Below are 23,014 nucleotides of genomic sequence, written 5' to 3'. Positions count from 1 at the left end.
TGTAAAAAGGGGACAACGCCTGCCATACTGTGTAAAAAGGGGACAATGCCTGCCGTACTGTGTAAAAAGGGGACAACGCCTGCCATACTGTGTAAAAAGGGGACAACGTCTGCCGTACTGTGTAAAAAGGGGACAACGCCTGCCGTACTGTGTAAAAAGGGGACAATGCCTGCCGTAATGTGTAAAAAGGGGACAATGCCTGCCGTAATGTGTAAAAAGGGGACAATGCCTGCCTTAATGTGTAAAACGGGGACAATGCCTTCCTTAATGTGTAAAAAGGGGACAATGCCTGCCGTACTGTGTAAAAAGGGGACAACGCCTGCCATACTGTGTAAAAAGGGGACAACGCCTGCCGTACTATGTAAAAAGGGGACAATGCCTGCCATACTGTGTAAAAGTGAGCTTTACCTGGCGTAATGTGTGACAGGGGTTCTACCTGGTGTAATGTGTGTGAGTGGCGCTACTGTGTGGTGTAATTTGAATAATGGAGACTATTGTACAGCTTAATATGCATTGGTATAATTTTGTGGCCACACCCCTATCCCCATGAAGCCATGCCCCTATATTTTTGTTGCACGCACTGGCCCTATTTTAAATACGAGGAGGGGGGTGTGCCAATGCTGTTTCTCATACACTTATACGACATGACGGTCCGTCATGTCATATAAGATTTCCTCCAACCTCCCGGCATCTTCCCCGTTGGTAAGATAGTATTAGATATATCGTATGCCGTTTTTTTTGCATACGATGTATCTTTTACTTCCCCATCCATTAACTGCGGGATCCGACATATATAACGAGTTCAGCACTCGTGATATGTCGGATCTAGGGGGATCCGATCCAATGCACACGGGAACGCGCATCGGATCGGGGGGAAAGCACACCAAAAATGCCCGATTTCACCCAATATATCGGGCCGAATGCCCGAATTGGGCTGAAAGCGGGCATTATCGGTCTAATGTATGGGGCCCTTAAGCGCCACACTACAGTTCTAGGCCCAGGACCAGGTAAGTAAATAGCACTATAAGTCATTCACTGCCTATCCCCATTACCCTTTACTACTCTCTGTCATACTCTCACCCACTGCTATTGCTGGTACCCTTTCCCTGGTATCACTCCCTGTCTCCCGCTGCTGTTGCCCTTTCCCTGGCATCACTCCCTGTCACCCACTGCTGTCACCTTCTCCCTGGCGTCACTCCCTGTCACCCACTGCTGTCACCTTCTCCCTGGCATCACTCCCTGTCACCCACTGCTGTCACCCTGTCCCTGGCGTCACTCCCTGTCACCCGCTGCTGTCACCATCTCCCTGGCATCACACTCTCCCTGTCACTTTCTCGCTGGTGTCACCCTCTCCTTGTCATCCACTGCTGTCACCGTCTCCCTGGCATCACACTCTCCCTGTCACCTTCTCGCTGGTGTCACCCTCTCCCTGTCAGCGACTGCTGTCACCCTCTCTGTCGTCACCATCTCCCTGTCACCCTCTCCCTCTCACCCACTGCTGTCAACTACCTGGCGTCACCATCTCCCTGTCACCCACTGTTGGCTATTTTGTTGTCTAGGACTTCCGTTAAATTAATAGCGCCGCACCCACGGCGCTATTAAGTTAATGGAAGCCCTGGACAACAAAATTGCATTCATGTACTCCTCCCACTCCCTTCCCAGTCCTAAACACTAATATTTATTTTATAAAAATGTACAATATATTAGCCGCCTGCTCATCACAAGTCTTCTGAGCAGGCTGGCTGCAGGCATTGACAGCAACGGTATTAGACTGAGATGCGAATTAGTGGCGAGGGGCCTGGGCAGTTGATGGTGGGTGATTTTGTAAGCCATCGGTGGGGGCAGTGGCCATTAGTGGTGGGGGTAGCGGGCATCAGGGATGGCGACGGTAGCGGGCATTGGTTCCATGATGGTAGGTTTCGTTGGCAGGACTCGGCGGACATTATGGCTGCAGTGCCTCACCAGCCACTGACCTCACCGCACGCCACTGCTCAGTACCACACTGTACTCTATCTGTGCTCAACTCCTGCTGTTTTCCTTCCTAGCTTAGAAGCCAGCACTATCACTACACCCTCTGTATCCCTGCCTTCTAACTTCACCTCACCTCATCGCTACAATAAACCTGATAATCTCATTCACATTTCTGCCTCAGATTCTCTCCTGTGCCCTCTGGAATGCCAGATCTGTCTGTAACATACTCGTTCCCCCCATGACCTTTCATCTCCGATTCCCTGAATCTCCTAGCCATCACTGAAACCTGGATTACCCCCATTGACACGGTTTCCAGCTGCTCTCCCTGCTGGAGGACTCACATTCTCACATACCCCCGACCTGGGAGTCGACATGGTGGTGGTGTTGGGGTCCTACTACCCTCTAGCTACTCATACCAAATCATACCCACCGAACCCTCCTTTACATTCTCTACATTTGAGGTCCATGCTACACCCCTCTTCCAAACTGTTCATCTTTGAGTATCTGTCATTTACTGTCCCCCTGGCATTCCCTCCAAAATCCTGAACAACTTTGCTTCTTGGCTTCCTTACTTCCTCTCCTCAGACATTCCCTCGATTATTTTAGATGATTTCAGCATCCCTATCTATCACCCCCACAAAATACTCTGGCTCTAAACTCCTTAACCTCACATCATCACTTGATCTCTTCCAGTGGACCTCCTCTCCCTCCCATGAATGGGAACTCGCTCGGTTTAGTCATCACTCACCGCTTTGATATTTCTGATTTCTCAAACTGCCTGTTTCCCCTCTCTGACCATCCCCTGCTTTCTTTTCACTTAGCTCTCTCTGCTTCTCCATCTCTACCTCCTAAAGCTATGATCACTAAGCGTAACATTGAGGCTACCGACACCACTTCCTTTTCCACCCTGTTTGACTCACTTCTCTCTCATATTCTCTCTCTCTCCTGCCGTGAACAAACTACTTCCATATACAATGCTTCCCTTACTTCAAATGCACCAGATATTTGCACAAATGCTCATGTACTGCCGAGCGACAGACTTCCTCCATTGCAAATGTATCCTCCCATCCTACTGTACTGCCCTTTCCCTCTCTAAACAATCATACTTCAAGAACCTCATCTCCTCCCAGTCCTCAAACCCCTGGCGCCTCTTCGCTCCTCTGCCCATCCCTGCCTCAACTCCCCTCTTCTCTTTCTGCTCTTGACTTTGCCACCTACTTCACATTCAAAATTTACTCCATACGACAGGACATCACATCGCACCAGACTCTGGGCAACCCTCCTCCTCCATTCCCTGTACCCCCTCCTTCCCACCTACTGACTCTGACATCTTTCTTCCCTGTACATTTATTGGCAAGCTGCTCAATCGGATTGTGATGTCACTCAGGTGCTAACCCATCTTTCTTCCCTGTATCTGGTGAGGAAGTCAATGCCCTCATCCGTTTCTCACCCCCTCCACCTCCCCACTTGACCCTATCCCCTCCCACCTCCTCCGCTACCACTCTGCTTCTTCATGTTTCCATCTTGCCCATCTCCTCAATCTCTTCCTCTCATCAGGCACTGTCCCCTCTGTCTTCAAGCATGCTTTTGTCTCCCCTATTCTTAAAAAAACTTAACCTACCCATCTCTCTCCTACCTTTTGCCTCCAAACTCCTTGAGCATGTAGTCTACAACCTCCTCACTGTCTTTCTTTCCTCCAACTCGCTGCTTGACCCATTCCAGCATGGTTTTCTTCCTCTCCACTCCACTGAAACTGCTCTCACAGTTCTGTAATGACCTCCTTATTGCTAAAACAACTACTGTCTGCTTATTCTCCTGGGTCCCTGCTGCTTTTGACACTGTGGACCACACTCTCCTCCTACAAATCCTTTACTCCCTTGGTCTGTGTGATACTGCCCATTCCTGGCTGTCCTCCTACCTTTCTGACCATTACTTCTCTGTTGTCTCTCATGACTCAACCTCCCCGTCCCCCCAACTTCTGCTACCAGTAGGTGTCCCAAAAGTTCTGTCCTTGGCCTCTCCTTGTCTCTCTGTACACATCCTCTTTAGGTTAGCTCATTAGCTCTTTTATAATGTCATCATATCTCCAACTGTCTCTCTGTTTTCTCTTCCTGGATGTCCCAGGGCTTTCTTAAACTTGTCTAAGACTGAGCTGATCATCTTCCCTCCCTCACGCATAACCTCACCTCCCACAAATTAATTATTTGTTGATGGCACTACTATTAAGTGCGCTGTCTTGGAGTAATCCTTGACTCCTCCCTCTCCTTCAAATCATACATTCAGTACCTCTCACAAACCTTCTGTTTCCATCTTAGGAACATTTCCAGGATCAGACCCTTCCTCACGCAGGATGCTACTATCACACTCATCCACTCACTAGTCATCTCAGATTGGACTACTGTAATCTCCTCCTTTCTGGCCACCCCAACATACGCCTCTTTTCACTCCAATCTATCCCCAATGCTGCTGCCAGTGTCAATATTTCTCACCAAACATACTACAGTACATCCACCTCCCCTCTCTTACAAGCCCTTTACTGGCTCCCCTTCCCATTCAGAATAAAATTCAAGCATATCACACTCACCTTCAAATCCTCACCCACTCCTTTCCCTCTTACATATATGACCTCATCTCCCTCTACACTCCCTCCCGTCCTCTTGATAATACACGCTGCCTCTCCCACTCTTACCTACATGATTTTGCACGTGCTGCTCCCTATTTATGGAATTCTGTATCTCTCCCCACCTCTCTACAAAACTTCAAACTGCTCTCAAGACATGCTTCTTCACCAAACAAAGCCAACTGTTCCCCTAACCCCTCTTGTCCACGCTCCAGGTCTAACCCTTCTGTGTCATACCGGATTGTTAGCCTTTCTCCTTTTAGATTGTAAGCTCGCAAGAGCAGGGCCTTCTCCCCTCAAGTGCCTTTCCTTCTCTTACTTACACTATCTTATACTCAGTACTCCCTTTGATGGCACCTAACCCCTAGTTTTCTGTATATACTGTACCTTGTACTTGTCCTATATTGTCTTAAACAGTAAGTGCTTTTTTCTTGTTTTTGCTCATTTGTCTATGTACTCTGTAATGGGCAGTGTGGATGTGGCGCTATATAAATAAAGGATAATAATAATAATAGTGAATTGAAAAAGTTAAAATATTGTAATAACTCCTGGATCCAGCAATCCATGCTTGTGTTTCTAACCTCTTACCCTCATCCACAAGTCAGTGCTTGGCAAATCATTTTCTCTTGTCTTCACTTTCTCTGTCATCAAGGGCTGGGGGATACTGGACATTGGGATTGCGGTAGGATTACAGGTGCTTCCACTTACATTTAAACCTGTCACTCCCAGCAAGACAGTGCTGTGTACAGCAGGGAGTGCAGCGACTGTAGGAGAGCCTGTGAGGTGGGGAGCTGTACTGCGTCACACTCCCCCCTCTGGCACTCCGGTCTCACCGAGACCTCCTGGACCCGGTGATGGGAGCCCATTCTCATCCTGTTAGAGGGCAGAGAATGACAGCTCTGTCCTATATGACACTGCCATTTTACTTTGTTTAGTGGGCGGCTTCCCTAGCGGGGAGTGCGCGCCCATCAGGCAGCCCCGATGACTTTCGCTGTGGATGCCATGGCAGTTCTGTGGCATTTTCATCGGGCATATAGTGTTCAACCGATCTCACTGTGGTCTTGGGTACTTGAGTGGCTCCATGATCATCGAGTGACGGTAATACTGATGGTTCCAGACTGGCCACCAAAGTTGTGGCACACAGACTTTATCAAATTGTCAGTAGGTACCGGGTGCTGTCTTCTACTACAAACAAATCTGCTCCCTGAATCAGGCTTTGGGACGCTGCGTTTTTTCCCTTACGCTCACTTGTGCGTGGTTTTATCTTGACCGGTTTCACTGGGTTACTACTTCTCCTTCCAGGATCTTTTGAAGTTGCACTGGTTTGCTTGGAGTGCGGAGGGGAGGAGATTAGGCTTAAAGTGATACAGTAGGTTTTACTTTAAATGCCTGCTCCTGTTGCTCTGCCACAATCCCTTTGTCCAGTGTCCCCCAGAGAAAAGGATTCAACGGTAAGTAACCAAAAATCCACTTTTTCATGCCATGAGACAGAGAAGGGGCTTTAAATGACTTTGAACTGTTCATTTTAGATGGCAACCTTAGAGCTGACAAAATTGTAAAGGGAAAAGCAAGACTTATTGGTTATAGGGTCCCTGGTGTATTGAAACTGGACAACCTTTAAAATATTGTGCAGACATTGATGGTCCTTGTTGCAAGGTATACTTTGTTGTTCAAGCATCAAACACACAGCAATTTAGAGGATTGAGCTTTTTAAAGTGGCATCTACATGTAAACCTCATAAAATAACCTGGTAGATTGTGCCTGTCTGACATTCTAATCGCATTGTTGCTTATTAAACCTCACCTGTCTGAAATGATAACCTCTCACAAGTCATCTCTGAAGAGCACCGGAGCCTTAAATTTCCACAGATATCAATTATCATTATTCAGTTTTGCCAATCCTAATTTGAAGTCTGGTCTACTGAACCTTTTTTTTTTTTTTTCTGTTTCTTTCTGTACTCTGTTTGAAATACACTCTTCAGATTTCACTGTAAGACTGCTTATATTCTTGTTTTGTGCTGTGCGTCTGGATGCATACATTTTTGCAGAAAATTATTCTTTGTTGAGTCCTCAAACATGCAACAAAATATAAGTTAAACCTTACTGTGATTAGTACATGTAACTATCATAACACAACTTGGAGGATTAAGCAAACACTGAACTAGGACTGAGACTCAGTGCGGGCTGAAGAGTCTAAGAACCAGGGACAAGGTGCAGGATGTACCTGCTGGAAGAGTTCTGGCAGAATTCCCACAAGACATGCAGCTGCATGGCAGGAAAATGTCATATAGGGTAGAAGTTATAACCGGCAAGGAGGCTAAGCCCTCCCTGCCTTTTAACAGAACCTGTGACCAATCCATTTCACCCAAATAGCCAGGCCCCTTAGGGCTGTAACACACTAGCCGGTTTTCCCTGGATGGCAAAAAGCCAGACAAACTTTGTCCGGCTTTTTGCCATCCGGGAGAAACCGGCAGAGTCTGTCACACAGGACGGCTTTGAGCCGTGTGTGATGCTGTGCGCATGCGCAGCATTAGACACGGCTCGGGAAAAAAACGTTGCGTGTGAAAGCTCCCCTTCACACACACGGTTTACTGGCTGCAAAGACGGCCCGGCAGCCGGACCTTCCAGTGGATAATTCCGGCTGCAACCCGGCAGCCGTGCCGGGACCGTGCCGTGTGTAAGGACACATTGCGCTGCATGTGTCTTTACATCACGGCAGCGGTTTAAAGCCGGCCGGGTTTTTGCCGGGCGGCGCCAGCCGCCTCGTGTGTTTTAGACCTTAGGCGTAATTACACAGCAGCTGAGCATTCACGTAGAGCAGAAGTGTCCCGCCTGCATAGTAACAGTCTGGACCAACAGTCAGTGTGGCTGCAGCAGTCTCTATGCCTAGCAACGGCCGGGATCCGTCAGAGTTGTGAGCCACTGTGGCAACTTCTAACATTCGTTCACATTGTTTTCTAGTCTACCAGCTCTACTTCCATTTCCCAACACACCCTTGTTGTAATCAGTCCTTGGTAGTTAGCAAACCAAATGTATTTAACAAATCCACAATTTGCAGTTGTAATTTTGGGGTTTTTCTGTAATTATGGGTTTCATATTGTGAATTTTTGAGAGCTGATTCTCAAACGGTTATACATATTAAATTTAAAGGAATTTCTATTTCTACATTTCAGGGGACAAGTGTTACCAGCACACACACTGTTAAATACAGTGGATGTGGAACTTATCTATGAGGGGAAGAAATATGTGCTCAAGGTAAAGTGTGTTTGCATCTGAGTCTTTCTGAATTTACAGTGTAATTGTAGTTGCTGTTTTGTATTCCTGCTCACTGTCTTTCTTTGGTCTCTAACTTTGATACAGTTTTACATTCCCAAGATTGCAACTTGTCATAAGAAAATGTTCTAAAAGAATATGGTTTATTGGGGGGAGTTCTGGTAGATTAAAATGAACATGATCTCTGGAAGGTAACAATATGGACCCTACACTCCTATTCCCATGTCTATTTGTCTGTATGTATGTCTACCAACTGCTAAAGCCCACCACTGCAGAATACCCAGAAACATTACCAGACCAGGGCAGCCTGCTATACTGCTCATAAACAGGCAATGCAAACATCTGCATGAATTGCAGTGTACGCTCAGCTGGGGGCCTAGACCATATGCCCCAACATTTTTTTTGCATTCAAACTTGCAAGTACAAACATCGGTGAAACATAAATTACAGGCGGTTGTTGATGCCACTTTTTTTTAATTGTGTCATTTTTATTGGAAATTTTAAAAAGTTACACCCAGACATTAAAGAGGCATATGAATTGTAAGGCAAACATGAGGAATAATAGAGAAGAGCATAAACAGTGTATAAATGACAAAATAAAAGATTAGCCACCAAGCCATCGGACATGAGAAATGGAACAATAGCAGGATATAGTAAAAAAAATGACATACAGAATACCCCAAATCAAACACTGATAAACACTGACAACTTAATCGTCACCCGAAGGCGCCATTCGGGTGTACACATGAGAGAACCAGATTTATAATGTGGCATAGGTGACATACCATAAATTAAAATATAAATAACTCCCATCCATCAGAATATCAAAACAAAAAGCCTCACATTCCCCCACACCCCATATACCCTAACCTACAAACAAAACAAATACACAAAATAAAATAGACACCCAAAGCAAACCTCCCAAGAACCCCCCACCCTGTATAATCTAAGCCCAACCTAGGCATACCTGGATCCCCATAAGAACCCCATCCCTAACTACACTACACCTAAATGCCTAACATCCCTCCACCCCCCAACCCCATAACACAGAATAAGTATACCGTATAGTTGACAGGGGCAGCTAAAATAAATGGCCATAAACTAAGTGGAGCAGGTTACACCCGCAGAATAGTAAAGTAGTATGCAAATATTGAGATAGCTGAGCTTAATGACAGAATATAAATATAAATGGCTGTGGAACTAAAACAAGCGACCACAAACTAATTATAGCAAGCTTCTCCGACAAAATGGTAAAAAGTGCACATGTTCATAGATACAAGGAGCTGGAAAACAGACATAATACTGATGTAACACTATATAAAGGGCCATACACCAGTTAGAACAGGATCCTCTTGGAAAGTAAGTGTTGCACACAAATATTTAGCTATAATGAGCACGAGGACAGCAGAACAACAAAACTGTAGCTACAGGATAAGCACACGATATACTGTAAATGACAGGGGCAATTAAATAAAAGACCATAAACTAAATAGAGCAGGTTATACCCATAGAATAGTAAAGTATTATGCAAATACCAAGATAACTGAGTGTAAAAAACAGACATAATATAAATAGAAGTGGCTGCGGCATTAAAATAAATGACCACAACCTATATATGGGAAGTTGCTCCTGCAAAATAGTGAAAAATACACATACAGTAGGTTTAGATACACTGAGCTGGAAAACAGACGAATATCTATATGTGACAATAACACTAAATAAATGGCCTTAAACATTAGAGCAGAGTTCTCCTGGAGAATAATTAGTTGTATGCAAATAATTATTTAGAATGAGCACAAGAATAGCAGTATTACACAACCGGAGCTTTGAAAGGAAGTATAAACAATATGAAATTACGCAGTAGCTAACGAGAATCAGTATACAAAACAGAGCACAGTAATGGTCTCAGCAGCCAGTGAAATGTTTCCCAGTCCCAAGGCGAGTAAGCAGTCCCAAGGTGAGCAAGATCAGTCCGGAGGATGAGTCCACCCTGGAACACAGTAATCCAGCCAAATGACGGTCCCTCGAGAGTGGGCAGAAGGATAAACTGGGCCATCAGCCATCACACACAGCTGTGTCAAAATAAACGTATAGGGACAAGTGGCAGCTGAAGAAAACCGGATTAGGGACAAAAACCTCCATCCACGGGTTACACCGAACCACTGTTCCAAATGAATATTGGAGCGGAAAGCCATTCCCTCTCGCGGACTGCCAGCAAACTGGAGGATGTTACGTCGCCATTCTCCCTCTTCATCGGATAAGTGACTCTGTGTGACTGCAGATTGAATCTTCACGCGGGACCATGGAATCACCACTAAAGAAACAGAGACCACTGGAGGATCCACATGCGCCATCACCAGCCGTAGTTCACGGTGAATATGCGTAAGGTCATCCCTCAGCTCCTCCAGTCTATTAGTAATTCGTTGCTCAGAAGAACCCACAGCGGTAAGCACCTGCTGTGTAGTGTAATAGTAAGTGGTGCAGATAAAGTCTCACTAAGGGTCCCTGAGAGCTGCTGCACCGAATCAGGATAAAAAGGACATAGAAGCAAAACCATTCTGCTCACCAGCTACAGAATTGTGGTAGATTTCGCACATTATGACAAAGCTGGAGACAGGGCACAGAAATCCACAGGATACTGCCACCAAAACATCTGCAGAGCACACTGGCCCCAGCAGCTGAGTGAGGACGAGCTGCAGAAGGAGCAACAGCCACACTGAGAGCAGAGTCTGCCTCAGGATCCAGCCACAGACTTTACTAGCCGGTAAGTTAGGACTCTTGGCATCGAGGATCCCCAAATTCACACTGCAGGAGCAGAGGGGGGTACTGCACTCTTGCAGAAATTTTCAGCCACAGAACACCAGGGACAGGAGATAGATCAGGATATTAGCAGGAGCTCTGGCAGGAAGCTGCCTACACCATGCTCGTTGATGCCACTTTTACACACATTCATAATGTCATCAGAGGTCTCCTACACTGTTCACTTAATTTAATCACAAGACATAAGTGAATGGAGTGGTAGTGTTTGAAAAACTGCAAGGCTCTTGAATGAGTAACATCGTAAGTGGTTATGAGGTAATTGTAAACAATGGTTTGAATGCATTGTACTAGCTTTTAAAAAAGTTAGGAATATTAGAGATATAATTAAGTCCATGCAGTAGATTTTGTACTTTTCCCCCTAGCGCATACATATTCGCTAATGCCCTGAGGGCAGCGGTGAGCTGTTACTCTCATGGGGCCCATAGTATCTCCCATGTCATCTCCCAGACATTGTTTATATGCCTGGTTTTGCTGGTCTAGATGGAAGACTGCTTTTATACCCTCCTGCATCTAGCTGTTTGTGGATAGCCCCATTGAACTACTGTTAACCTCTTCAGTGCTGCAAGACATACAAGGCGTCGTCCCAGGACAGGGAACCTTGGTTGGTCAGCAGTGGAAGAGGTAGTTGCTTAGATGGCGGAGGCACACAACTTGAGTGCTATTGCAGTGGGAGATCAGATTCGATGAGGCCAAAACTATTCAGGGCCCTTGGTAGTAAATGTGGGAATAATGAAAAAAAGATATATACTACAAGGATTTAAAGCACCAATTTATTATTCTGATACAGTTTAATTAACTGCAGTGGTGAAGGATTAAATGATGTTGTTGCAGTCCATGTACTACAGTAATGTTGAGGTGTTAATGCCAGAACAATGCCACACCCATTTAGGAGTTTTTGAAATATTGTGTTATTCCAAAGTGGAGGATGTCTCTGACTATTCTTACATTGGTTTGTAACATATGTCATTCACCTATGATAAATGATAGCACAAGTTGCATTTCATCTCAAGTATATGTGATTATGGTATTCAGGTTCCCTTTACCAATCTCATATAAACCTTTTTAGGAAGTGCTCCCATTCACTAGCAGTAGAATCAGTTGTGACATTTGGTATCCATGTTATTAAGGTGTTCCCTAATTTGGGTTGTACATGTTTGAAATATTAGCAGATGAGCTGTGATCTCCATGCCTAACACTGCCCCTCCCGCCCACAGCCTAACACTAATGTTAACATTCTCTCAATGTGGACATTTCACTTGCCAATATTATGAATATTGGGTGGCACTTAATATGCCAGCTGTCGGGATCCCGGAGCTCAGCATACCGGAGCGGGAATCCCGACAGCCGGCATACCGACAACTATTTTCCCTCTTGGGGTGTCCATGTCACCCCTGGAGGGAGAATAAATAGCATGGTGCGCGTAGTACACCACCGTACCCGCAGCGTGGTGAGCGCAGCGAGCCCACAAGGGGCTCTTTTGTGCTTGCCCTGCTGCGGGGTATACCCGCGGATGGGATCCCAGCGCCGGTATGCTACCGTCGTACACCCATGAATATCAACATAGTCATTGTTGAACTTTTGACTACATACCCACCATGGACGTGCAGTGTGGTAAATGGCTCAGTAGGCACTGACAGAGCCAGATTTACACCCAATATACGAGCCAAAGGATTCATGTGGGCATTATACACAGGGGCAGCAATGTATACTGTTGAAAATAAGAGAAGTGCGGAAAAGGTGGGCAGGAGAGGCTCCGCCTCGCCAGTCATAGACTTTTTGTTCCAGAATTTTGACTATAAAAATCATTAGAATACAGGTTGAGTATCCCATATCCAAATATTCCAAAATACGGAATATTCCGAAATACGGACTTTTTTGAGTGAGAGTGAGATAGTGAAACCTTTGTTTTTTGATGGCTCAATGTACACAAACTCTGTTTAATACACAAAGTTATTAAAACTATTGTATTAAATGACCTTCAGGCTGTGTGTATAAGGTGTATATGAAACATAAATTAATTGTGTGAATGTAGACACACTTTGTTCAATGCACTAAGTTACAAAAAATATTGGCTTAAATTACCTTCCGGCTATGTGTATAAGTTGTATATGTAACAAAAATGCATTCTGTGCTTAGATTTAGGTCCTATCACCATGATATCTCATTATGGTATGCAATTATTCCAAAATACGGAAAAATCCGATATCCAAAATACCTCTGGTCCCAAGCATTTTGGATAAGGGATACTCAACCTGTAATACGAAGAAGATATTTCTAATATATTCTTTGTATTTTTTATATACTTTATACAGTTAGAACTCTGGCTATATGTTAGAATGACAGGAAAGGCTCTGCCTCACCCACTGCACGTCACTGATACCCACTTGACACTCTAATATTTCCCTTGTGATAAATGCTATGACTGGGTGCATGGGTCCTTGAGAGACTATGGGGTTTATTCAGGTTAGATTGCAGATTCAGCAAAAAAGCAGAATCCTCAATCCTTTATTTCGCATGCTTGAGGCTGCCCATTGCAGGGCAAGGCCGCACAGCATGCTAAATGGCCTGCCCAGTGGCTGCGACCGCAATTTAATTGCGGTCCCAACAATTGTGGAAGACCCCCTGCAGTGGCAGTTAGGCTGCGTACGCAGGAGGTCCGCCGACATTTTTTTTGTTCAAAGCGGCTGCGTATGACGTCACGCAGCCGCCCCGAAAATGCAGTCGACCCACCCCCATTTTCGACGTGCCGCCAAACAACGCTCGGACACTGCCTTCTGCCCGCCACGAGAACACCGCAAAGGCATTCGCAGCCAGTTCGATCAGATCGCATTGGCTGCTAGTGCAGGACGGGACGTGCGCACTGCCGCCGCCGGGGTTATTGCGGTTGCAACGATTAGCAGTGCGTCCTGAATAACCCCCATGAACGGTGCTATGAACCATGCTGGTATGTGAATTGTGTTGGGTACTAGGTGCTGGTGATCCTTTACCAATGTATCGCTCTTTTTATCACGCTGAAATTCCTTACACGAATGTGTGCTGCCTGTTGGTCTTCCTCTTGCTGATGAGGACACTGCAGAAACAAACCCGTCCTATTATAGTTTTACTATGGGAACTTGTACCAGTCTAATAGCAATGCCTATCTATAAACAATAATAAGGGTTGTCTAATTTTAGACAACTCATCATCCTTATACTATGCCTTCTTCTTAGCTCTATCATGGTTCCTTTCCCTGTGATGTCCATAGTTACCTGTTGCTTGGCATCAGACTAAGTGCAGCTGGTAACTCACTCAGTTGATCCAGTCCGTATCAGTATAGTGAAATACACGACGCCCCTCCATCTGCTACATGGGGAAGGTCAGGAAAAAGAAGTTGTTTTCTAAAAATGTAAAACTCATTTCTCTGACGTCCTAGTGGATGCTGGGAACTCCGTAAGGACCATGGGGAATAGACGGGCTCTGCAGGAGACTGGGCACTCTAAAAGAAAGATTAGGTACTATCTGGTGTGCACTGGCTCCTCCCTCTATGCCCCTCCTCCAGACCTCAGTTAGAATCTGTGCCGGCCAGAGCTGGGTGCTCCTAGTGGGCTCTCCTGAGCTTGCTAGAAAAGAAAGTATTTGTTAGTTTTTTTATTTTCAGTGAGATCTGCTGGCAACAGACTCACTGCTACGTGGGACTGAGGGGAGAGAAGCAAACCTACCTGCTTGCAGATAGCTTGTGCTTCTTAGGCTACTGGACACCATTAGCTCCAGAGGGTTCGAACTAGAGATGAGCGGGTTCGGTTCCTCGGAATCCGAACCCGCCCGAACTTCATGTTTTTTTTCACGGGTCCGAGCGACTCGGATCTTCCCGCCTTGCTCGGTTAACCCGAGCGCGCCCGAACGTCATCATGACGCTGTCGGATTCTCGCGAGGCTCGGATTCTATCGCGAGACTCGGATTCTATATAAGGAGCCGCGCGTCGCCGCCATTTTCACACGTGCATTGAGATTGATAGGGAGAGGACGTGGCTGGCGTCCTCTCCATTTAGATTAGAAGAGAGAGAGTGAGATTGATTTGAGACAGAGACACTTGATTTACTGGAGCTTAGGAGTACTGTAGAGAGTGCAGAGTTTAGTAGTGACTGACCACAGTGACCACCAGACAGTGCAGTTTTATTTAATATAATCCGTTCTCTGCCTGAAAAAAACGATACACAGTGACTCAGTCACATACCATATCTGTGTGCACTGCTCAGCCCAGTGTGCTGCATCATCTATGTATATATCTGACTGTGCTCACACAGCTTATAATTGTGGGGGAGACTGGGGAGCAGTGCCAGTTATAGGTTATAGCAGGAGCCAGGAGTACATATTATTAAAATTAAACAGTGCACACTTTTGCTGCAGGAGTGCCACTGCCAGTGTGACTGACCAGTGACCTGACCACACTGACCACCAGTATAGTTAGTCGTATACTATATTGTGATTGCCTGAAAAAGTTACACTCGTCGTGTGACTTGTGTGGTGTTTTTTTTTTTATTCTATAAAAAACTCATTCTGCTGACAGACAGTGTCCAGCAGGTCCGTCATTATATAATATATACCTGTCCGGCTGCAGTAGTGATATATATATATTTTTTATATCATTATTTATCATCCAGTCGCAGCAGACACAGTACGGTAGTTCACGGCTGTAGCTACCTCTGTGTCGGCACTCGGCAGTCCATCCATAATTGTATACCACCTACCCGTGGTTTTTTTTTCTTTCTTCTTTATACATACATACTACATCTCATTATCAACCAGTCTATATTAGCAGCAGACACAGTACAGTAGTCCACGGCTGTAGCTACCTCTGTGTCGGCACTCGGCAGTCCGTCCATAATTGTATACCACCTACCCGTGGTTTTTTTTTCTTTCTTCTTTATACATACATACTACATCTCTTTATCAACCAGTCTATATTAGCAGCAGACACAGTACAGTAGTCCACGGCTGTAGCTACCTCTGTGTCGGCACTCGGCAGTCCATCCATAATTGTATACCACCTACCCGTGGTTTTTTTTTCTTTCTTCTTTATACATACATACTACATCTCATTATCAACCAGTCTATATTAGCAGCAGACACAGTACAGTACGGTAGTCCACGGCTGTAGCTACCTCTGTGTCGGCACTCGGCAGTCCATCCATAATTGTATACCACCTACCCATGGTTTTTTTTTCTTTCTTCTTTATACATACATACTACATCTCTTTATTAACCAGTCTATATTAGCAGCAGACACAGTACAGTAGTCCACGGCTGTAGCTACCTCTGTGTCGGCACTCGGCAGTCCATCCATAATTGTATACTAGTATCCATCCATCTCCATTGTTTACCTGAGGTGCCTTTTAGTTGTGCCTATTAAAATATGGAGAACAAAAATGTTGAGGTTCCAAAATTAGGGAAAGATCAAGATCCACTTCCACCTCGTGCTGAAGCTGCTGCCACTAGTCATGGCCGAGACGATGAAATGCCAGCAACGTCGTCTGCCAAGGCCGATGCCCAATGTCATAGTACAGAGCATGTCAAATCCAAAACACCAAATATCAGTAAAAAAAGGACTCCAAAACCTAAAATAAAATTGTCGGAGGAGAAGCGTAAACTTGCCAATATGCCATTTACCACACGGAGTGGCAAGGAACGGCTGAGGCCCTGGCCTATGTTCATGGCTAGTGGTTCAGCTTCACATGAGGATGGAAGCACTCAGCCTCTCGCTAGAAAAATGAAAAGACTCAAGCTGGCAAAAGCAGTAGCACCGCAAAGAACTGTGCGTTCTTCGAAATCCCAAATCCACAAGGAGAGTCCGACTCCAATTGTGTCGGTTGCGATGCCTGACCTTCCCAACACTGGACGTGAAGAGCATGCGCCTTCCACCATTTGCACGCCCCCTGCAAGTGATGGAAGGAGCACCCGCAGTCCAGTTCCTGATAGTCAGATTGAAGATGTCAGTGTTGAAGTACACCAGGATGAGGAGGATATGGGTGTTGCTGGCGCTGGGGAGGAAATTGACCAGGAGGATTCTGATGGTGAGGTGGTTTGTTTAAGTCAGGCACCCGGGGAGACACCTGTTGTCCGTGGGAGGAATATGGCCGTTGACATGCCTGGTGAAAATACCAAAAAAATCAGCTCTTCGGTGTGGAAGTATTTCACCAGAAATGCGGACAACAGGTGTCAAGCCGTGTGTTCCCTTTGTCAAGCTGTAATAAGTAGGGGTAAGGACGTTAACCACCTCGGAACATCCTCCCTTATACGTCACCTGCAGCGCATTCATAATAAGTCAGTGACAAGTTCAAAAACTTGGGCCGACAGCGGAAGCAGTCCACTGACCAGTAAATCCCTTCCTCTTGTAACCAAGCTCACGCAAACCACCCCACCAACTCCCTCAGTGTCAATTTCCTCCTTCCCCAGGAATGCCAATAGTCCTGCAGGCCATGTCACTGGCAATTCTGATGATTCCTCTCCTGCCTGGGATTCCTCCGATGCATCCTTGCGTGTAACGCCTACTGCTGCTGGCGCTGCTGTTGTTGCTGCTGGGAGTCGATGGTCATCCCAGAGGGGAAGTCGTAAGACCACTTGTACTACTTCCACCAAGCAATTGACTGTCCAACAGTCCTTTGCGAGGAAGATGAAATATCACAGCAGTCATCCTACTGCAAAGCGGATAACTGAGGCCTTGACATCCTGGGTGGTGAGAAACGTGGTTCCGGTATCCATCATTACTGCAGAGCCAACTAGAGACTTGTTGGAGGTACTGTGTCCCCGGTACCAAATACCATCTAGGTTCCATTTCTCTAGGCAGGCGATACCGAAAATGTACACAGACCTCAGAAAAAGAGTCACCAGTGTCCTAAAAAATGCAGCTGTACCCAATGTCCACTTAACCACGGACATGTGGACAAGTGGAGCAGGGCAGGGTCAGGACTATATGACTGTGACAGCCCACTGGGTAGATGTATGGACTCCCGCCGCAAGAACAGCAGCGGCGGCACCAGTAGCAGCATCTCGCAAACGCCAACTCTTTCCTAGGCAGGCTACGCTTTGTATCATCGGTTTCCAGAATACGCACACAGCTGAAAACCTCTTACGGCAACTGAGGAAGATCATCGCGGAATGGCTTACCCCAATTGGACTCTCCTGTGGATTTGTGGCATCGGACAACGCCAGCAATATTGTGTGTGCATTAAATCTGGGCAAATTCCAGCACGTCCCATGTTTTGCACATACCTTGAATTTGGTGGTGCAGAATTTTTTAAAAAACGACAGGGGCGTGCAAGAGATGCTGTCGGTGGCCAGAAGAATTGCGGGACACTTTCGGCGTACAGGCACCACGTACAGAAAACTGGAGCACCACCAAAAACTACTGAACCTGCCCTGCCATCATCTGAAGCAAGAAGTGGTAACGAGGTGGAATTCAACCCTCTATATGCTTCAGAGGTTGGAGGAGCAGCAAAAGGCCATTCAAGCCTATACAATTGAGCACGATATAGGAGGTGGAATGCACCTGTCTCAAGCGCAGTGGAGAATGATTTCAACGTTGTGCAAGGTTCTGATGCCCTTTGAACTTGCCACACGTGAAGTCAGTTCAGACACTGCCAGCCTGAGTCAGGTCATTCCCCTCATCAGGCTTTTGCAGAAGAAGCTGGAGACATTGAAGGAGGAGCTAACACGGAGCGATTCCGCTAGGCATGTGGGACTTGTGGATGGAGCCCTTAATTCGCTTAACAAGGATTCACGGGTGGTCAATCTGTTGAAATCAGAGCACTACATTTTGGCCACCGTGCTCGATCCTAGATTTAAAGCCTACCTTGGATCTCTCTTTCCGGCAGACACAAGTCTGCTGGGGTTGAAAGACCTGCTGGTGAGAAAATTGTCAAGTCAAGCGGAACGCGACCTGTCAACAACATCTCCTCCTTCACATTCTCCCGCAACTGGGGGTGCGAGGAAAAGGCTCAGAATTCCGAGCCCACCCGCTGGCGGTGATGCAGGGCAGTCTGGAGCGACTGCTGATGCTGACATCTGGTCCGGACTGAAGGACCTGACAACGATTACGGACATGTCGTCTACTGTCACTGCATATGATTCTCTCACCATTGAAAGAATGGTGGAGGATTATATGAGTGACCGCATCCAAGTAGGCACGTCACACAGTCCGTACTTATACTGGCAGGATAAAGAGGAAATTTGGAGGCCCTTGCACAAACTGGCTTTATTCTACCTAAGTTGCCCTCCCACAAGTGTGTACTCCGAAAGAGTGTTTAGTGCCGCCGCTCACCTTGTCAGCAATCGGCGTACGAGGTTACATCCAGAAAATGTGGAGAAGATGATGTTCATTAAAATGAATTATAATCAATTCCTCCGTGGAGACATTCACCAGCAGCAATTGCCTCCACAAAGTACACAGGGTGCTGAGATGGTGGATTCCAGTGGGGACGAATTGATAATCTGTGAGGAGGGGGATGTACACGGTGATATATCGGAGGATGATGATGAGGTGGACATCTTGCCTCTGTAGAGCCAGTTTGTGCAAGGAGAGATTAATTGCTTCTTTTTTGGGGGGGGTCCAAACCAACCCGTCATATCAGTCACAGTCGTGTGGCAGACCCTGTCACTGAAATGATGGGTTGGTTAAAGTGTGCATGTCCTGTTTATACAACATAAGGGTGGGTGGGAGGGCCCAAGGACAATTCCATCTTGCACCTCTTTTTTCTTTTCTTTTTCTTTGCGTCATGTGCTGTTTGGGGAGGGTTTTTTGGAAGGGCCATCCTGCGTGACACTGCAGTGCCACTACTAGATGGGCCCGGTGTTTGTGTCGGCCACTAGGGTCGCTTATCTTACTCACACAGTCAGCTACCTCATTGCGCCTCTTTTTTTCTTTGCGTCATGTGCTGTTTGGGGAGGGTTTTTTGGAAGGGACATCCTGCGTGACACTGCAGTGCCACTCCTAGATGGGCCCGGTGTTTGTGTCTGCCACTAGGGTCGCTTATCTTACTCACACAGCTACCTCATTGCGCCTCTTTTTTTCTTTGCGTCATGTGCTGTTTGGGGAGGGTTTTTTGGAAGGGCCATCCTGCGTGACACTGCAGTGCCACTCCTAGATGGGCACGGTGTTTGTGTCGGCCACTAGGGTCGCTTATCTTACTCACACAGCTACCTCATTGCGCCTCTTTTTTTCTTTGCGTCATGTGCTGTTTGGGGAGGGTTTTTTGGAAGGGCCATCCTGCGTGACACTGCAGTGCCACTCCTAGATGGGCACGGTGTTTGTGTCGGCCACTAGGGTCGCTTAGCTTAGTCATCCAGCGACCTAGGTGCAAATTTTAGGACTAAAAATAATATTGTGAGGTGTGAGGTATTCAGAATAGACTGAAAATGAGTGGAAATTATGGTTTTTGAGGTTAATAATACTTTGGGATTAAAATGACCCCCAAATTCTATGATTTAAGGTTTTTTTTAGGGTTTTTTGAAAAAAAACACCCGAATCCAAAACACACCCGAATCCGACAAAAAAAATGCGGTGAGGTTTTGCCAAAACGCGGTCGAACCCAAAACACGGCCGCGGAACCGAACCCAAAACCAAAACACAAAACCCGAAAAATTTCAGGCGCTCATCTCTAGTTCGAACACAGGGCCTGACCTCGATCGTCCGTTCCCGGAGCCGCGCCGCCGCCCCCCCCCCTTGCAGAGCCAGAAGACAGATGAAGAAGCGATGAAATCGGCGACAGAAGACTCCTGTCTTCATTAAGGTAGCGCACAGCACTGCAGCTGTGCGCCATTGCTCCCACAGCACACCACACACTCCGGTCACTGTAGGGTGCAGGGCGCTGGGGGGGGGGGGCGCCCTGAGCAGCAATTATAATACCTTTTGGCATAAAATACACATAATACAGTCAGTTAACTGTATATGTGTAAAAAAACCCGCCATTAAGTTACAGAAAACGCGGGACAGAAGCCCGCCGCTGAGGGGGCGGGGCCTTCTTCCTCAGCACACCAGCGCCATTTTCCCTTCACAGCTCCTCTGGAAGCACGCTCCCCAGGCTCTCCCCTGCAGTATCCAGGTACAAGACGGGTTAAAAAGAGATGGGGGGCACATAAATGTAGGCCCAAATCGATACAGACAAGCAGCTATTGGGAAAATCACTTATTAGCAGTGTAAATCCCTGTGTTATATAGCGCTGTGGTGTGTGCTGGCATACTCTCTCTCTGTCTCCCCAAAGGACTTTGTGGGGTCCTGTCCTCAGTCTGAGCATTCCCTGTGTGTGTGCGGTGTGTCGGTACGGCTGTGTCGACATGTTTGATGAGGGTTACGTGGAGGCGGAGCAGAGGCAGATAAGTGTGGTGTCGCCCCCGACGGGGCCGACACCTGATTGGATGGATATGTGGAAGGTCTTAACCGACAGTGTCAACTCCTTACATAAAAGGTTCGATGACGCAACAGCCTTGGGACAGCCGGGGTCTCAGCCCGCGCCTGCCCAGGCGACTCAGAAGCCGTCAGGGGCTCATAAACGCCCGCTAGCTCTGATGGTAGACACAGATGTCGACACGGAGTCTGACTCCAGTGTAGATGAGGATGAGACAAATGTACAGTCTACAAAAGCCATCCGATGCATGATTACTGCAATGAAAGATGTATTGCACATTTCTGATATTAACCCGGTTACCACCAAGAGGGGTATTATGTTTGGGGAGAAAAAGCAGCCAGTGACTTTTCCCCCATCTGATGAATTAAAGAAACTAGTGATTTCTAAGAGGTTACTGATGGCGTACCCTTTCCCGCCAACGGATAGGTTACGTTGGGAAACATCCCCTAGGGTGGACAAGGCGCTAACATGCTTATCTAAAAGGGTGGCACTGCCGTCTCAGGATACGGCCGCCCTAAAGGATCCTGCGGATAGAAAGCAGGAAGCTATCCTGAAGTCTGTGTATACACACTCTGGTACTCTACTGAGACCTGCTATTGCTTCAGCCTGGATGTGTAGTGCTGCAGCAGCATGGACTGATACCCTGTCAGACAACATTGATTCCCTCGACAGGGATACTGTTTTGCTAACCATCGAACATATAAAAGACGTCGTCTTATATACGCGGGATGCACAGAGGGACATTTGCCTGCTGGCATCTAGAATTAATGCAATGTCCATTTCTGCCAGGAGAGTATTATGGACTTGGCAGTGGACAGGTGATGCTGATTCTAAAAAACACATGGAGGTTTTGCCTTATAAGGGTGAGGAATTGTTTGGGGACGGTCTCTCGGACCTCGTATCCACAGCAACTGCTGGGAAGTCGACTTTTTTACCTCAGGTTCCCTCACAGCCTAAGAAAGCACCGTATTCTCAAATGCAGTCCTTTCGGCCTCAGAAAGGCAAGCGGGTCAGAGGAGCATCCTTTCTGGCCAGAGGAAAGAAGCTGCACCAGGCAGCCAGTACCCAGGAACAAAAATCCTCCCCTGCTTCCACTAAGTCCACCGCATGACGTTGGGGCTCCACAGGCGGAGCCAGGTGCGGTGGGGGCGCGTCTCCGAAACTTCAGCAACCAGTGGGTTCGCGCACAAGTGGATCTCTGGGCTGTACAAATTGTATCTCAGGGATACAAGCTGGAGTTCGAGGCGCCTCCCCCTCGCCGTTACCTCAAATCAGCCTTGCCAGCTGCTCCCAAGGAAAGGGAGGTAGTACTGGCGGCAATTCACAAGCTGTACCTCCAGCAGGTGATAATCAAGGTCCCCCTCCTTCAACAAGGCAGGGGTTACTATTCCACAATGTTTGTGGTGCCGAAACCGGACGGTTCGGTGAGACCCATCCTGAATTTAAAATCCTTGAACACTTATATAAAGAAGTTCAAGTTCAAAATGGAATCGCTCAGGGCGGTTATTGCAAGCCTGGAAGAGGGGGATTTTATGGTGTCGCTGGACATCAAGGATGCTTGCTTGCATGTCCCCATTTACCCACCTCACCAGGAATACCTCCTGTTTGTGGTACAGGACTGTCATTACCAATTCCAGACGTTGCCGTTTGGTCTCTCCACGGCACCGAGAATATTTACTAAGGTAATTGCCGAAATGATGATACTCCTTCGGAAGAAGGGAGTTATAATTATCCCGTACTTGGACAATCTCCTCATAAAGGCGAGGTCCAGAGAGCAGTTGTTGGTCAGCGTAGCACTCTCTCAGGAAGTGTTGCAACAGCACGGCTGGATTCTGAATATCCCAAAGTTGCAGCTGATTCCTGCGACGCGTCTGCTTTTCCTGGGCATGATTCTGGACACAGAACAGAAGAAGGTGTTTCTCCCGGTGGAGAAGGCCCAGGAATTGTCATCTC

The 23,014-nt window shown here is 46.8% G+C and overlaps 1 protein-coding gene across 1 annotated transcript in view; it reads left to right on the top strand.

Annotated features, from left to right (window-relative positions):
* ACACA (acetyl-CoA carboxylase alpha) overlaps nucleotides 1-23,014 on the top strand; it is an 848,870-nt gene that overhangs the window by 204,301 nt on the left and 621,555 nt on the right. Inside the window, exon 12 of the mRNA XM_063951842.1 lies at nucleotides 7,764-7,845. Coding sequence (XP_063807912.1) covers nucleotides 7,764-7,845 — 82 coding nt within the window. The remainder of the gene's footprint in view (nucleotides 1-7,763; nucleotides 7,846-23,014) is intronic.

This window comes from Pseudophryne corroboree, chromosome 2 (assembly GCF_028390025.1).
Source record: "Pseudophryne corroboree isolate aPseCor3 chromosome 2, aPseCor3.hap2, whole genome shotgun sequence".
Taxonomy (NCBI): Eukaryota; Metazoa; Chordata; class Amphibia; order Anura; family Myobatrachidae; genus Pseudophryne; species Pseudophryne corroboree.
Note: the sequence above shows the minus strand (reverse complement) of the source record. Positions and strands in the feature narration are given on the sequence as shown.